Consider the following 16,500-nt stretch of genomic DNA (forward strand, 5'->3'; position numbering starts at 1 on the left):
CCAGATACTGACGTTTTCGGTCGTCTCTTAGCAACTGCCTCCACATCCCTGAGCAACAGGAGAGCGGGATGCGGAGCCCGCCGGAGCGCCGAGGGCACGGAAAACCCCCCCCGGGTGGATGCCGGGATGGCGGGGGTGCCACCCGGCCACGCTCCCCTGTTGCTTCGCCCTTCCGTTTTCCCCTGCTGCCATCGTATGGCTGCTCTGCCCTCCCTCCCCAGCTGGCCCAGCAGACCCCATCCCCATTCCCATCGGTGCCAGACCCCGTTCCCGCACCCGCTGGCATCGCCCCGGCTGCAGCGTCGCCCCTTCCCCGCGCCCCAGGGCTGGGCACCCGCCGCCGCCACGCGCCCGGCCCTCCGCRCGGCGGGTACCGATCGGTGCCGCTTTGAGCTCGAGGTCCCGGCGGGCTCCCAGGGAAACTCTGGCAGATGGCTATATCCAGGCGTCCCCGGAGCCAGATGCAGCGTGGCCAGACGTAATTAGAGATAAGGCTCGAGCCTGGCTGCAAATCTATTCCGCAGCCTCTATTAGCGCGGAGGTTGTTTCTTCCCCCCGCTCCCAGCGTTTAGGGCTACGTCCGTGCTAGCAAATAAACCGGGGCCTGTTTTTAACGGCCCTTTGGGCCAAATGGCACAGCAGAGCGCAGCCCCCATCCCCGGCCAAGCCCTCCTTTTCCCAGCGGGAATGGGGGGCCGTGGCCCGGCTGCCCGCGGGGATCGGTCCCGCGCGACACGAGCCGCCAATGAGCCGAAACCCACTCTGGGGAAGCCTTGGGGTTGCAACCGTGCCGTCTCCCTCCTCCGGGGAAGCGGGAGGCGGGGGGAAAAAATTCRCCAGGGTTATCACGCTGCTGGTTTCGCTTCCCGCTTCGGGGCGGGGGGGGGAGGGAACGCGTTAAGCCGCGTTTTCGCATTTCGGAGCGAGCGAACGTGCGAGTTTGGGAGCCAGACAGAGGCGCGGAGGGAGCGAAACAAAGAGCCGAGGCGAGAAATGAGCAGTCGGCTCCGTCTCCCTCTCGTCCTGCCTTTGAGCCGGGGAGGAACATGATGCAATCCTGATGCCGAAGGCATCATCTCGGATGCGGCTTTGCAGCGGCTGGTACCCCAGCAGCGTCCTGATCTGCTAAAACTCTCATCCTCCCTTCCTGATGGCTCTGTCTCCCCAGTTTTGGGGTTTCTTTTTTGCTGCTGGGGAGGACTTGGAGCAAATGGGCCTCAAATGCTGGGGGGGGGGGGGTGGGGGTGTCAGAGATTTCCTTTGCGTTTGCCTTCGGAGCATTTATATCCCCCATCCGAGGCAGGCGGGAATCCCCGGCAGCTTCCCCGACGGCTTCCGGGCTTTATTTGATTGGCTTCGATAGCCGACCCGCGGCCCAGTCTTTTCTACGATTAAACGGTGCGAGCTTTTCGCCGACTGAAACGGCTGATCCGGAAAGGAAGGACAGGGAGAGCAAAGCAAAAATAGGCAGGGTCCGTCGCCGGCCCCAGGCACGGTGAGCGATGAGCCAGGTCCGGGGTCCATCCGGGAGAGAGGGGCCGAGGTCCAGGCTGAGCTTAACTGGGGCTCCTGGGCTGTGGAGGGGGTCCAGGTGGGGCTGCTCAGGGCAGTYGTGGCCCTCGGGGGGTTCCCCACCGTTTTGGCTAAGGCACGGCTTCCTATGGACCTTGTCACAGTCTGGCATCACCACTGCAAAGTGTCCGGAAGTGGCTGGGAAAAATTCCGTGCGTGAGGGCAAAGGGAAGAGCTGGAGGACAAGCACCCTGAACCGTCAGCGTCCTCTCCCGGCTCCCGTCGCCGAACACGCAAGAGGCTTCACCAAGCGGCAGGCTTGGGCAGCAGGGGTATTCCTCGGGGAATCCCGGGAGACAGGGACACTGCAACAGGGATGCGCTGGGACAGGGATGCACTGGGACCAGGATGCTCTGGGACATGGATGCGCTGGGAGAAGGATGCCTGTGACAAGGATGTGCTGGGACAGAGATGCTCTGAGACAGAGATGTTCTGGGACAGGGATCTCTGGGACAGGGATGCACTGGGACAGGGATGCTCTGGGACATGGATGCCCTGGGACAAAGATGCTCTGGGACATGGATGCCCTGGGACAAAGATGCTCTGGGACAGGTACACGCTGGCTGCAGGAGGAAGGAGGCCGGCAGCAACAGGGGCCATGAGTTAGCATCAGGGCTGGTAATGACCTGGTTTCGCTTCAGCCTGCTGGCAAGGGCCCCAACTGCCTCCCCTGCCCTGGCGCGAGCAGCACTTGCCAAACCACAGGCCCGACTTGCTGCCAATGAGCCGGAAGTTCACAGGAAGGGCAATCGGCAAAAGCCCTGAAACGGCCTCGGAGGACGCATCGGGGCCGCGAAGCCGGCAGAGCTTCCGCTCAGTGGCAGGTCGGGGCCGCTGGGCTGACCGCAGCGGGCTCTGGGAAGCGTTTTCACCAGGCAGGTTATTTCTCCGCTACCATTAATGAACTTGAGGCAACCTGATTGCCAGCACCACAAGAGTAGTAAAACTCGGAGAAATCGGAGCTCGCAAGGATCTTGTCAGCAATGCTTGCGATGGGCTTTGACTTTGTTCTGGGGTTTCTTTCCATAGAAAATACATTTTTCGTTTGGCTGCCGCTCTTTGTACTTAGGAGCTGGTGGCAGAAAGCCAAAAGCCAAATCTKCTTTCAGATCCGAACACAGCGCATTCACACCCAGGTAGGGTTTTACCCCGTTAAATGCTTGSTCAGCATTTAAGCAGCTTTTGCTCATGTCGGGCTTGTCTTCATTGCCTTGGTCCTACCAACCCTAGTTTTTATCTACAAACGTTATTAAGATGAATAGTCTTTGCACAAAGACAAACAGGAACTCTGGGTGAGGCAGCGGCGGCCTCAGTTTCTTTTCACACCTTGCACCTTCTGCATCTCCAGCAGAGCTGCTCTAGGGCCATTTTTGGCATTTTTTCAGTCACAGCATTAGTATTTTCTGCGTGTTTCCGCACGCGCTTTGCTGGGGCGCTCGCCGGTGGCGCCGCAGTTCCCGCGCCTTGGCTCGTTCGACACCACYGTGCAAACAGATCTGTGCATTGATAAGATGGCGTTTGCTTGACGCTATTTTTTGCTGTCAGGAGGGTGCAAACAGCTTGGAGGGGATGGCAGCTTAGATTTAGCCTCCCAGGCTGTTCTTCACCCCGGCCCCTTCCTCARCCTGCTCATCTCTTTTGACTCTGGGAGATCCCGTTAGCTTTTTAGGTCTTATTATCCCATGGCAGTRTTTGCTGAAGCTACCTGAGATCTTTGAAGCTTTTTGTTCCACCAAAACTCCTGTGATGTGACCGGTTTCCCCAGAGCAGGAAGGGGGGTGGGGGGAAAGAGGCAACAAGAAGGCAGTGACAGCAAGGGACAAGGCAAATTCTCACCAGATAAATAAGTGCCACCTAAGCGATGATAACGTCTGCTGGGCCGCTAGATGGAGAGGCTGGTGGCAAAGAGCGAGCAATGCGGAGGGTCCGCGTTCCTCACGACCTTATGAAGCCAAAGCCCATTTTTGCGCGCCAAGAAAATGCCCAAGGGCCAGCCTTGCAGCTCGGCAAGGGGTGCCGCAACRTGCCGAGGAGCCCATGGAGCTCTCCTGCACGGCAGCGGGCTGCACGATGGTGGATCTCCCCTTGCGTTGGGACACCTCTCAAAGTTACTCTCCTGGAGTTAAGAGAATCTCTGACAAGAAACTGTCGGAGTGGTAAGAAACTGAGACTCGGGCGCTAACAGATGTGCAGTAAGATTCGCTTGCTACGACTATGCTGTACAGCCGTCTTCAATAAATCTGTTTGCAATAAACCCAGAGATGATAATACCATGACACCCCCCTCCCCGTGACAGGCGGACACCGCGAGGGGCTTCAGGGCTCGCTGGCCTCAGCCCGCTCGGAGGTCTCTGCGCCTTCAGCTGTACGCTGCGACCCGAGAAGGAAAGAGTCAGCCATAAAAAGAAAAAAAAGGAGAAAAGGGGGAAAAAAAGACTCAGAAAAGATGCAAAAAGAGAGAGAGAGAGAACAGTGACCTGAGAATGAAGGAAACAGAGCCACGTCCTGAAAGCGAAAGCCTGCCTGCACGGGAAACCAGAGTGCTTGTGCAGCTCACCAACTCGGTGCACCTCCACGACAAAAGCCTTCAGCAGCCCCCGGTGCCGCACGGTGAGTCCCAGGGGCCGGCACAGTTGTGCTCCCAGCGGGGACACTGCTCTCCTGGTGGGGACATGGCTGTCCTGGCGGGGATGCTGCTCTCCTGGTGGGGATGTTGCTTTCCTGGTGGAGACAGGGCTCTCCTGGTAGGGTCATGGCTTTCCTGGTGGGAATGCTGCTTTCCTGGTGGGGACATGGCTGTCTTGGTAGGGACAGGGCTCTCCTGGTGGGGACATGGCTCACCTGGTTGGGACATGGCTCATCTGAGGGGGATGTTGCTTTTGTGGTGGGGACGCTGCTGTCCTGCTGGGGACATGCCTGGTGGCTGCCCAGGGCGTGAGAGCCTGGGTGGGGGCAGGCCTGGAGAGTGGGGCCGCAGGGGCTCCCGTGGCTGCGGAGGCCACCTTCCAGGCACCACTGCAGGTGCTCGCTGCTCCTTTCGGCCCATGGGCACTTCTCGAGGCAGGATCAGTGTCCCACGGCACCTCCCATGCCCTCCAGAGGTGCCGGGCCCCCTCCCAGGGCCGGGGTGGCGGTGGGAGATGCCCCTGGCCGCGATGGCAGCACCGGAGCAGCAGGGCTGGCAGCATCTCTCCGAACGCCACCTCAGCCAAGGCGATGGCCCCAACCCTCCTTCCCCCGGCACAGGCGCTAGGTCGTGCATTCGCAGCGCTCGCGGGTCTCCCCATGGGGGCATGCAGCAGCAAGAGCAGCACCCCCAAGGAGGGCAGCCCCCAGGGCATCGCCGGGGAGCTGCTGCTTCACGCCCTGGAAGAGCTCCCGCAGCAGGATTTTAAAAGATTTCGGGATACACTGGCGCACGGAGACCACGGGGGCCAACGCTGCATTCCCTGGGGGCGGCTGGAGACTGCCGACCGGACCGACACGAAAAACCTCATGCTGCATTTCTACGGCAAAGACGCTGTCCTGGATGTCGCTGTGGCCGTGCTGGAGCAGATCCACCTCTGCGATGCTGCGGCCAGGCTCAGGGAAGGCAGAGAGAAAGGTGGGAAAAGCCAAGCGGCCCCTGGGTTTGGGTGCCCGGAGGGGGAAACCTGCCTGGGGAAGGGGGCTGAAAGGCAGCGGGGCTGCGAGGGGCAGTGCAGCCCGGGCTCTGCAGAGACGTCGTCCCTCCTTGCCGTGCCCAGGGATTTGGGGGAGCCCAGCAGGGTCTTCGCTGCTACCCACTAATGGCTCCATGCAATTTCTCTTCCAGCCCTAGGGCCTGCTTCCCTACTGAGTTCGTCGGCAACAGGTAGGTGCTGTCGGGGCAGGCGTGTGGGGTGCGGCTGACGCTCTCCCCACACCCCTAGGGGTGCCGAGGCTGGGGGTGGCCGGGACCAAACCGGGTGCTGCCGCCGAGGGGGCTGCCCGCAGGTCCCTTGCCCCAGCATCACCTGGAGGAGGTGGTGGTCAGCCCTCCTGAGTGGCCGGGAGGGCTTTGCCATGAGAGGGGTTGTATGGGCTGCGGGCAGCACGAAACCCGTGGTTTTTGGTTACGGTGTTTTCATCAGAAGATTGACGAATATCATGTGAAAGGTTTCCTGCAATTCTGATGTGGCCTGTCACCGTTTCAGATTACAGGAAGAAATACAAAAAGGAGATCTGCAACATTTATAGCAGAATAAAGGACCGAAATGCCTGTGTCGGTGATGACATAAGCCTGAACGCCAGGTACTCAGAGCTGGTGATTGTCAATAAACCCCGAGACGAAGAGCAGCGGGAACACGAGATCATGGCCATGGGACGGATGCATGCGGAGATCATGAAGAAGCAAGCCAACTCCTCCGTCACCATAGGTGACCTTTTTAAGCCCAGCCCGGATGGATGGACCCCCAGGGTCGTGGTGCTCCTTGGAGCTGCAGGCATTGGGAAGACGATGGCTGCCAAGAAAATCATGTTGGACTGGGCGTCAGACAAGGTGTTTGTGGAGTTTGACTATGTTTTCTACATACACTGCCGGGACGGCAATCTTCTCACCAGCGAGGCAAGCGTGGCTGACCTGATCTCCAGGTGCTGTCCCGGCAGCTCTCCCCCGCTCACCGAGATGCTGAAGAGCCCGGAGAAGCTCCTGTTTGTGATTGATGGCTTTGATGAGCTGCGCTTTTCCTTTGATCAGCCCCAGTCCGACCTGTGCTCCCAGCCCTGGGAGAAGAGGCCAGTGGAAATCACCCTGAGCAGCTTGTTTCGAAAAACGGTTCTCCACGAGTGCTCCCTGCTTGTCACCACACGGCCGGCCGCACTGCAGAAACTGGGCAAGTGCCTGGAGTGCGAGCGCTGCATGGAAATCCTTGGCTTTTCCGAGGCAGAGAGGGAGGAGTATTTCCACAAGTTTTTCGAAAACGAGGAGCAGGCGGCCGCAGCCCTTCAGTTTGTCCGAGGGAACGAAACGCTCTTCACCATGTGCCTCGTGCCCATCGTGTGCTGGATCACCTGTACCATCATGAAGCAGCAGTTCAGCAGGAAGAGCAGTCTCGCACAAAGCACAAAGACCACGACGGGAATCTACATTCGCTATCTCTCCATGCTGTCCAGTTCACTGAGCAGCGAGTTGAAGCAGGACATGCCCGTGGTGCTGTGGAGACTTTGTTGCCTGGCTGCCGATGGGGTTTGGAAGCAAAAAGTCCTGTTTGAGGAGGAGGAGGTGCAGAGGTACACGCTGGACCAGAGAGAGGTCCTCCCGCTCCTCCTCAATGAGCACATCTTCCAGAAAGACATCGACTGCGTCAGCACCTACAGCTTCATCCACCTCAGCTTCCAGGAATTTTTCGCGGCTCTCTTTTATCTACTCGAAGATGAAGGAGAAACACAGACGCTTCCAGCTGGTCCTACAAGGGATGTGAACAAGTTGCTAGAGAACTATGGCAACTCGAGGAATTACTTCATGTTAACCGTGCGGTTCCTGTTTGGTCTCTTAAATGAGGAACAAAGAAATGCTCTGGAGAAGGAAACTGGGTGTAAAATTTCACCAAAGATTACACAAGAATTACTCATGTGGCTTCAGAAAAGCCAAAAAACTGCCTTAGCTGTTCTTACGCAGGAGACCACACTGATTCGGGAGTTGGAGGTCTGTCACTGTTTATATGAAATCCAAGATGAGCGTTTTGTGACAACTGCTTTGGATCACTTCACGGGAGTGTATCTCCGAGGGGTCAATCTTAACCAATTTGATCAAATTGTCCTTTCATTCAGTATAAAAAACTTCCCCAGACTGGAGTCACTCAACCTGGGACATTGCTCCTTTATATGGGACAACCCCGAGGACTACACAGGCCCGCAGAAGGCAAAGCAGGCATATCGGTATGTAAGACCCGGAGTCGCAAACTGGCAAATTCCCTTCGAGCTGAAACAGTTTTGATAGCTCAGGAATGGCTGGATGAGCCCCCCCCCAAAGCAAGGCTGCCCTCCCGCCATGCAGTGCCCTGGGGGGGGAGCTGCCGGGGGCTACGTTTGACCATTTTGGACCCTTGAAAGGATGGGGGTTCTGCTAAGCTGCAGCAATTGCCCAGGACAGAGAGTCTTCCTGCTAGCAGCACAGACGCTGGCCTCTCTGTGCACAGCAAGGCAGCAAAACCTGCCATGATTTTGGGTTTCTTGGTGCCAACCTCTTTCCCATAGCAGTTCACGGGAGGAGCTCACGCTGTTCAAAGCTGCCTGCCGTGTGCGCTCGGTGCTGCCTGCTCCTTTTCCTCCTGTCCTGGTGTGCCGGTGCTGGGTAGCGCTTGAGGCAGGGAAAGCCCCGGGCAAGGCGGGGATGGGAGGGCTGCAGTGCGCGGGGGTCGGCGCAGGCACCCCTATGTCCCTCTGGGGCAGAGCTGTGCGGCACCCAGCGCGTGCCCAGCCGAGAGACAGTGCCGAACCAGCTGGCCCGAGCTGCTGGCTGCCAGTGGCAGCGCTGCTGGCCACCACTCTGCCAGAAGCCATCTGTAGGGCCTCGCCACGGGCGCAAGGGGCTACTTTGACGGCTTGAAATGCAATCAGCGGCCAAGGAGCAATACTCAAAGCATTTCTTCTTTGTTTTTAGGGAAAAACAGCAGGAGGAGGGGAAGGATTCGCCCATTCACCTGCTTTGTCAAGCCTTGGAAAAGTCAGGCTGTAAATTAAAGACGCTAAGGTAATAGCTCTTTCCTGGCAGGCAAACAAGGAAAACAAGCAAACCCCAACCTTGTTACTGCATGGGGTGAGACTTGCATCTTAGCAGAGTCGTTGAGGGCCGGTTGCTGGTGCTGGCCGGCCAGAACTCCCTGCTGCGCTGGGAGGACAACCCCACGTCGCCACGACGCATGGCACGGTGGGACAGGCTGTTCTCGTGCTTCCCGGGGGCTGTCTTTGAAGAGCAACCCGGTTTCTGGATCTTGTCAGTGGTGGCCACCTTGGAGAGGGGTTGGCTGGTGTTTCCATGGGTCAGGGGAGCTGCGCTGAGCCCTGTGGCTCCTCTCCACCTGTCTCTTTGCAGGTTTGATCGCTGTCAACTCACAGGCGCCTGCTGTGGGGCTCTCGCCCCCATCCTCAGAGCAAAAATCACCCTGACGGAGCTGGACCTGGGTGGGAACGACAAGCTGGGGGATGGAGGCGTAAAGCTGCTGTGCGAAGGCCTGAGCCATGCCGCCTGCCAGGTGCAGACGCTGCGGTAAGGGATGCCACACTCCTCCACGCACCTCCCCGGCTGCCCTGTGGGTGACGGGACGTGGGGCTGGGGCCGAGGCTGGGGTGGACACAGCCGTTCAGCCCTGGGTCACCACTCGCCCCGTGCCCAGTCTGCCCTGTGGCACAGCAGGAAGGGTCTGCACATTAACTGAGCGGCTGCAGGACCATTTCTCTCTTCTTCTTTCGAGCCAGGAAGAAGGAGAAAAAAAGAAAAAGAAAAAAAAGACATGAGAAAGAGCCAGTCACTCATGCTGCCTTTGCCAAAGATAGCTTGAGACAAGACAGACCTATTCCCCAAAGGGTCCTGCCCCTTATTATTGCATTTCCCGTTAATATAATTTGCCTCTACATTTCAAAAATGAGTCTCCTACAATGCGACGCCGAGGTTGGCCCAAGGTTTCAGATTCATCTGCCTAGACATTTTATGCGCAATGCATAAATGCGCACCATCAGCGGTTTTGAAACGTAAAGAAAAGAAGTGCCAGTTTTACTAGAGCACCGTAGGGAAGGAGGAGGTATAACCCATGCTAAGTGCCTAGGTCAGACAGAAAAGTTATAGGAGAGGTCTTCATTACGGTCTCCGCTGTCTGCTTGTTAGGACTTGGGCAGCTCTGTCCCCCCTAGGCACCTCCTCCGCAGGCTCCTGCCCTGCAGCTGCAGGTGTTTTCAGGCCCCAGTGAGTCCAGGCAGCGGCAGGGCAGGCCATGCACCATCGAGAAACATATACCTGCAGGGGGTGATTCATCCCGTGGACCACCAGTCTTCTCGGGGAAAGGGTGAACCAGCCCCCGCAGTGGTGTCCACCTTTTCCTTTCAGTATAGATTTAGGCTGGACGATTAGCTTGGAGGGAATCTCTTTGAGAGTTCAGAAGTGTGGTGGATTAATCACGTCCATTCTGGCAAGATGGTTTGTCCTCAGACTTTTACTCCAGGGCTGAACGGATACGCTTTGGTTGTCTTATCCTTCTGTGCCTGCACTACAGCATAGTGCGACTGCTGCTGGGTATTGCCTCGTGGCTGCATGTCGGCATTTTGCCACTTGCAGTCTGGAGATTTGCGTTGCATTTCTCACTTTGGAGGGAGTTTGAGGTGTTCTCGGCATCGCTGCCCCCGGGGCCTTTGCAACAAGGAAATTCAACAGCAAATGGTTAACTGCATGTTCCTGCACAGCGTGTGCCTGCCTTTGAAGAGGGATCTGCAGGGGTAGTGGACAGCAAGGTGTCCTCCTCTCTTTTCCAAGGCAATATCCCCCTTTAGTGCCAGAGCCACTGCAGGAGCCACTTCTGCACCCACAGGCAGCCCAGGGTCAGAAGCACCATGAGCTTCAGCCTTACAGGTTTTTGCTTCTTTATATAAATTGAGCATATGTTTCACTTTCTGTTTCCCTGGGGCCCTTCTCTCAATATTGGGGGAGAGAGGTGACGCTGTAGCCTGGCCTTATTTCTGTTTCCAAAGTGATGCTGTGCCGGAAGATGCAGTCCTTGCAATGGAGAGCTCAAAGGGGAAGGTCCTTCAGTCGGAGGCAGAGGAATCGTCGTTTTTAGCTGAAATGGCTGCTAAGTTGCATGCTCTGACCTGCCAGCGGGCCTGGGAGGCGGAAAGGCTCGGTGGCAGGGACGAGGCGCCCGCGAGAGTCTCTGCACGCCCGGGCAGCCCCACCGCTCGTCTCTCCCGCAGGTTGGGCTGTTGCAACCTCACGGCCGCCAGCTGCAAGGACCTCGCCGCTGTGCTCAGTGCCACTCCGAGCCTGGCCCACCTAGACCTCAGCGACAACCCCCTGGCCGACCGCGGGGTGCAGGAGCTGTGCAGGGGCCTAATGCAACCCAAATGCAGGGTGGAGAAGCTCTGGTACGGGGCTCTGGGCTGGTGGGTTTGCTCCACGGGGATGAAGCCCCCGAGGGCAGCGGGGGCAACGGGGCTGGGCGCGGAGGGCGCTGAGCTGGGAATCATCATCCCTCGCTGCGGCCGGCTGCGCGAGCCTGCCGCGCCGCATCACTCCCTGCCTGCCTTAGCTGCAGCCCACCTCGTGCAAGGCGGCGTGTTTACCGTGTGTCCCCCGCACAGGCTGTGGCGGTGCCGCCTGAAGGAGAAGGGCTGCGGGGCCCTCGCCACGGCGCTCTGCGCGAACCCGAGTGTCACAGAGCTGCACCTGGGGGACAACGAGCTGGGGGACAGAGGCGTGCGGCGGCTGTGCGAGAGCCTGAGGGATGGCGCCTGCCGGGTGCAGACGCTGAGGTGAGGGGCTCCCCCGGGTGCTCCCCAAGGGCCGTGAGTCGCGGGCACCATCGGGCGGGCACCAAGAGCCTCTGCAGGCAGGATGTCTGCAAGTTAAAAATATAAAGCAATTACTCTCTAGCGCTCAGAGGAGACGGCGAGGATTTAATGCTCTCCTAGGCATACAGCAGTACGCTCGCTGCCCTCTTAAGACACCCAAAAAGTCTTTGCTGGCCAGGCAGGCATCTGTCAGCAAGGGAAAGATTTACCTGCTGAGATGCTGTCCTTCACCAGCTCCATCAGCACTGACAACCACGGTTTTCCCAGCCAGATTTTATACCTTTCTATGCTGATCTTTTTGCCTCGTGAGCTACTAATGAGCCCCGTCTCAGCAGCCCTACGAAGGCAGGCAGCCGAAAGCCAGGCAGGGGAAACGGCTGCGGAGGGCTTGCACAGCAAGAGCGGGCGGCCGTGCCTGCCCTGCCGGCAGCGTGGCAATGCTCCGCAGAAGTGGAAACAGCAGCGTTTCCCAGGGCTTGGGCAACATCTCCCTCAGCTGCACAGCCCTGGGAAAAGGTGCCCAGACTCGGCAGGTGGAGGCACCAGAGGCAGGATCCCTGGGGCGAGCGCGCAGTGAGCCCGGATGGGGGGGTGTGGGCTTTGCCCGTGCGGGGAGCCGGCACGACGGGTTGCTGGAGCGGCTGTGACAATGCCGCCCGTGACTTTTCTCCGCGTGTCCCCCGCACAGGCTGTGGCGGTGCTGCCTGAAGGAGGAGGGCTGCAGGGCTCTTGCTGCAGCGCTCCGCACAAACCAGAGCCTTAGGGAGCTGCACCTGGGGGACAACAAGCTGGGGGACAGAGGCGTGCGGCGGCTGTGCGAGAGCCTGCGGGATGGTGCCTGCCGGGTGCAGATGCTGAGGTGAGGGGCTCCCCCGGGTGCTCCCCATGTGCAGTGGACCCCTGGGGCCGGGAGGATGCTCTCTGCAAGGACCAGCTGCTACTCACCTGTGCTTCCACTGATGGGTCTCCCTCTGGCCGGTCACTGTTCCTCTCCAGGGGCAGTTTGGGCATCTTTGGGTGGGCACCAAGAGCTTCTGAAAGCAGGGTGTTCGCAGCTTAAAAATAGAAAGAAATTATTTACTGGCTAGCACTCAGAAGAGACAGCTAGGATTTAACGCGCTCCTAAGCTCACCACCCCAACTGCAGTTGGACATGGCATCAACCAAAATTTTCAGGTGCCTGTACCTAGACATTTTCCCCACAAAGACCACCCCGATAATATTTCATGGCTCTGAGAAATAATCACAGGGCATCCCAGTCAGGGGGAGGCCAAATTGTGCTCATGCCCATCTGGAGAGATGTTCCCCATCCTGGGGAGATTACATCCAGCCCAGAGCAAGGCTTTGGGGCAAGCTCCCCTGGAAGCTTCTTCCAGGCACATTGAGGACCAGAAGGTGACGGGGAACCTCCAGGTGCTGCCTCCTCGCTGGCCCCGGTGTGGATGCATAGGCAGCAAGAGTGAGGTTTCCAGCTGTGAAGGACCACACGTGCCAGCGCAGCTAGGGGACCCCCTTTGCCATTCCTCAAACGTGTCTCTCCGGCAGCCTGTGGCAGTGCCAGCTCACAGACGCCTGCTGTGCAGACTTTGCCACCGTGCTCAGCGCCAGCCAGAGCCTGGTGCACCTGGACCTGAGCGAGAACAACCTGGGAGACAGCGGCGTGCAGCTGCTCTGCGAGGGGCTCAGACATCCCACCTGCCTCCTGCAGAGACTCTGGTAAGGGACATTCAGCTGTGGGGCTGCAGGATGGCTCCCTGGGGAGACAGGGACAAACCAAGCGCGACGTGGGCCTCCATCCCCCCGTGCCAGTGCTTCTGGGTGCTCCCGACCTGCCCTAGGAAGCAGGAGAGTGTTTTCTGCAAAGCTGAAAACCACGCTGCAGCAGCACCAAAGCTGCTGCTCCACGCACCCTTTGCTGCAGCCTTGGTACCAGGGGCCAAACACACCTCGGGTGCTGAGCGGTTCAATCTGGAGAGCATCGCACTGGCAGCTGGAGCTGGCGCTGCCTCCTGCCAGCTAGCAGGCACTGGCCATGTTATTCCCCCCTCAGATCCACCAGCTGCTCATTTCTGGAATTAGCATGATTATATCTGCCTCCTTTCTAAAGCTGTTGGTAATGTTTTGGGAGAAACTGCTAATGCAAGGAAGATGGTTGGACACATTTTATCTGCCCTGATGCAGGCAGAGATGGTTGTTTCCCAGGACTGCACCTTTCTCGCCCCCAGCGTGGTGGCAGAGGCAAGGCAGGGGATGGCTGTGCCGGCATGGGGAAGGAGCAGGACGCCCAGGAGCCTGCTGAGACCGGGCTCGACAGCCCCAGCAGGGTCAGGGCTGCGTTGTGCCTTGGCTGAGCTGTGGTTACCCAGCGGAGAGGGCTCTGCAGATTAGCCCCCTCCTCAGTTTCCCCCGTGCTCTGTGCTTGCTGAAGCAGAAGAAGCCGGCTAGGACAGAAAACACCAGAAAACAATGCTGGCTGCTTTTTTTTATCCTTTTTTTGTTTCTGGCTGTGCAATACTGTGGCTAACAGGCAATAGTGTGGGTAGATGTAACCACTCCTCTTCCCTTCTCTCTCCAAAGGTTGAACAAATCTGGATTAAGTGAAGAAATGCTGCAGAATCTGGCTGCTCTGAAAGAAATAAAGCCCAGTCTAAATATAGGATACGTTTGATGAGCAGAACTCCCTTCAGCGAGTGGCTCTGGCGTGGTGGCTCACTGACTGCACTTGCACATGGGTTAAGAGGGGATCAGGAGTCCAGGAGATGCTTTCTCTACTTATGAGAGGGCCTTTTAATGCTGAAAGCACTTTTCAACATGCAGGGCCAGGGTCTGGCTGCACAGCCTCAGGGCTGATCCTCCTCTGGGGGAATTAGCACTTGGAGCTGAGAGTTGTTCATGCATTACAGGTGCAGATAGCATCTCCTTCAAGGTCCTGTGCAGGTGGGAAGGTAACAGAGAGCTGAGGGAACTAATGTAAGGATGTAGGAAACTGGGATGAGGCAATAGATGATTGTTCTCTTCCCTTCTTGGTCCCATACTGTTGGGAGTGCCCCAATACGGCATGAACAAGCCTTGGATAAAGAGATGTTTCTTCAGCTCCCGTGGCTCATCCACTATGACTTGTATATTGATGAAGGTTTCTGTATTTGTCTGATTCCATAATTCCCAGGAACGTCTTTCCATTTCCATTTTGGACATACATTTATTGTAGAGAATGACTGTGTTGGCTATACCAATGTCAAATAAAGATCCTGTCCCAGGAATCCCTACACGCTGTGACATTTCCATTCTTTCCTGCAGTCAGGGGCAATACCCCAGGACCCTCCCAGGGCCCAGCGCCAAGGCAACCCACAGGGATGGTACCCGGGGAATGGTCCATGCACCCAGTTTCTCTTCCACTACAAGTAACACAGTTACGGAGCGGTGCATTGAATTAACGAAGCACAAATCTGCTTAAAATTCCCCATTATTTTGGGTTCCAGCCCGTTTTTTCCTGCTTTCACCATGAGAAAGGATTTTTTTTTTCTCACAAACTAATTCTGACTCTTGGTCCAAATCTTGAGCTCCAGATCCCCATATCTGCTGAATTCACACCTAGGACTACACTCTGGTCCCTTAGCCCTGTCCTGCTCAGCATACAGCCCTCTTCAGAGCCCTGCAGGCAGCAGGGCTGGCAGTTTCCCTCTTCAGGCACTGGCAGGAGGAAGGCAGAGAAGATGGGACAGCACCGGGGCTGGCTGCTGCCCCCCTGCAGAGCTGCTCTCCTCCACCCCGTTTCTTCCAGAAGGATTCAGGCCAGGCTGCTTGAAGAAAACACTTTCTAGAGCCTGTTGTGGTCAGCCCAGCAGTGCTGAGGAGGACTTTGCTCTATGCCTAGGGCCAGTGGTACTGGTCTGCTGCCTGAAGGGGGGCCCACATGAGGAACCATCTCTCCCAGGGTCCCACTGCAGCCTGGCAGGGCTCTGCCAGCTTCTTGGTCCAGCCACATCATCCGAAATTGCTTCATGGCTTTTGCTGATTACCCTTCCCAGAGCAGAAATGCTCCGACAGCAGCTATGGTTTTGGCAGGGGCCCTCCTGTGAACTTCCTGCTTATCAGCAGAAAGCCGTGGCTGTGGTTTGACAGATGCTGCTTGCACTGGTGCAGGGGAGATGGTTGGGGCCCTCGCCGGCAGGCTGAAACAAAAACAGGTCATTCCCAGCCATGACTTTAACTCACAGCCCCTGTTCCCTCCAACCTCCTGCTCCCATTGCCAGCAAACCTCATTTGTACAGCCAGGCACCTGCAGCCAGCTCTCTAAATGAGCACTTGACCTTCATCTCCCTCATTTACCAGGCACAGAAGTCATTGCCTCCATGGCTATGTCTGATGAGGCAACTCACTATGCTAGGGTATGAGGCATGGAGGTCGGCTGGCAGGGAGCAGCCTGTGTCTGTGCTAAGGAGCTTGCTCAGACTCCCGGAAGAAGAGCTGTGTGCAAAGCTGCCACCTGGGATCAGGCTCTGGCTCCTGAGCAGCACATGGAGATTGCTCTGGAGAGGCCTGTTGGCTCACCCAGGGCATGCCAGAACAGCACTCGAGGGGTTGAACAGGATAGGCAGTCACACTATGGTTCTTGGATAAGACTGTGGTAACCAGGGCTGGTTACCTCCGTAGCACAGCTCAGGCCTGAGATTGAAGTCTCATCCTCATCACTAGTGCTTACGTCCTTTGCTTTTATCATCTTGCCATCAACTCATCAGCATCCTCATCTTGTCGTCTTTGCATCACCTTGACATTGTGTCACCATTGTCTTTACGTCATCACGTCTCATCAAATCACCAGCATCGTCATCATCTTTGAGCCATCTCATCATCATTGTCTCACTGTTGATTCATCAGTATCCTCATCTCGTCATCATCTTTGCATTGTCTCGTCACCATCGACTCATCAGCATCTTCTTCTCACCATGGTCTTGTCATCAACTCATCGTTGTTTGATCATCTCATTGTCATCCTTATCTCGTCATCATCTGCTGTCATCTAGTCATCCTCATCTCATTGTCTGATCATCACGTCATCATCATCCTCTCATCATCTTTTCACTGTTGTCTCATCAACATCTTATCTCTTTTGTGTCATATTTTTGATATTGTCTCCTTGTCTTTTTGCTTTGTCTCCTCATCCCTTCAGCAGAGTCTCATCTGAGCTTGTCTCATCATTACATCATCATCTGGTCTTTTTGTTATTTCATTATCATCTCGTTTCATCTTTATCTCATTCTCAACTTAACTGACCTCCCACTGTCTTTGACTTCTCATCTACGTGGTCCTTGACTCATCTTGCTGTCACTGTTGACACATCCTATTGTCATCTCAACACTATCACCCTTTTGTCATCAATTCATTCCTTTGTTGTCTCATCACCACCTTGTCA

The 16,500-nt window shown here is 56.9% G+C and overlaps 1 protein-coding gene across 1 annotated transcript; it reads left to right on the top strand.

The window, feature by feature from the left end:
- The first annotated feature begins 4,856 nt into the window (after positions 1-4,856).
- On the top strand, positions 4,857-14,341 carry NLRP6 (NLR family pyrin domain containing 6). Its single transcript, XM_026082070.1, has 10 exons — positions 4,857-5,175; positions 5,386-5,424; positions 5,747-7,469; positions 8,194-8,283; positions 8,626-8,799; positions 10,494-10,664; positions 10,881-11,051; positions 11,779-11,949; positions 12,635-12,805; positions 13,667-14,341. The coding sequence occupies exons 1-10, from the start codon at positions 4,857-4,859 to the stop codon at positions 13,755-13,757; spliced, it is 3,120 nt and encodes a 1,039-aa protein (XP_025937855.1). The 3' UTR covers positions 13,758-14,341.
- The last annotated feature ends 2,159 nt before the right edge of the window (positions 14,342-16,500 follow it).

The sequence above is a fragment of the Apteryx rowi genome, unplaced genomic scaffold (genome assembly GCF_003343035.1).
Source record: "Apteryx rowi isolate R43461 unplaced genomic scaffold, aptRow1 scaffold_566, whole genome shotgun sequence".
Classification (NCBI taxonomy): domain Eukaryota; kingdom Metazoa; phylum Chordata; class Aves; order Apterygiformes; family Apterygidae; genus Apteryx; species Apteryx rowi.

Coding starts and splice junctions, on each gene's coding strand:
- NLRP6 (XM_026082070.1), top strand. CDS start 4,857: ATGGGGGCATGCAGCAGCAAGAGCAGCACCCCCAAGGAGGGCAGCCCC. Junction 5,176..5,385: donor CAGGGAAGGCAGAGAGAAAG/GTGGGAAAAGCC, acceptor TTTCTCTTCCAG/CCCTAGGGCCTGCTTCCCTA. Junction 5,425..5,746: donor ACTGAGTTCGTCGGCAACAG/GTAGGTGCTGTC, acceptor TCACCGTTTCAG/ATTACAGGAAGAAATACAAA.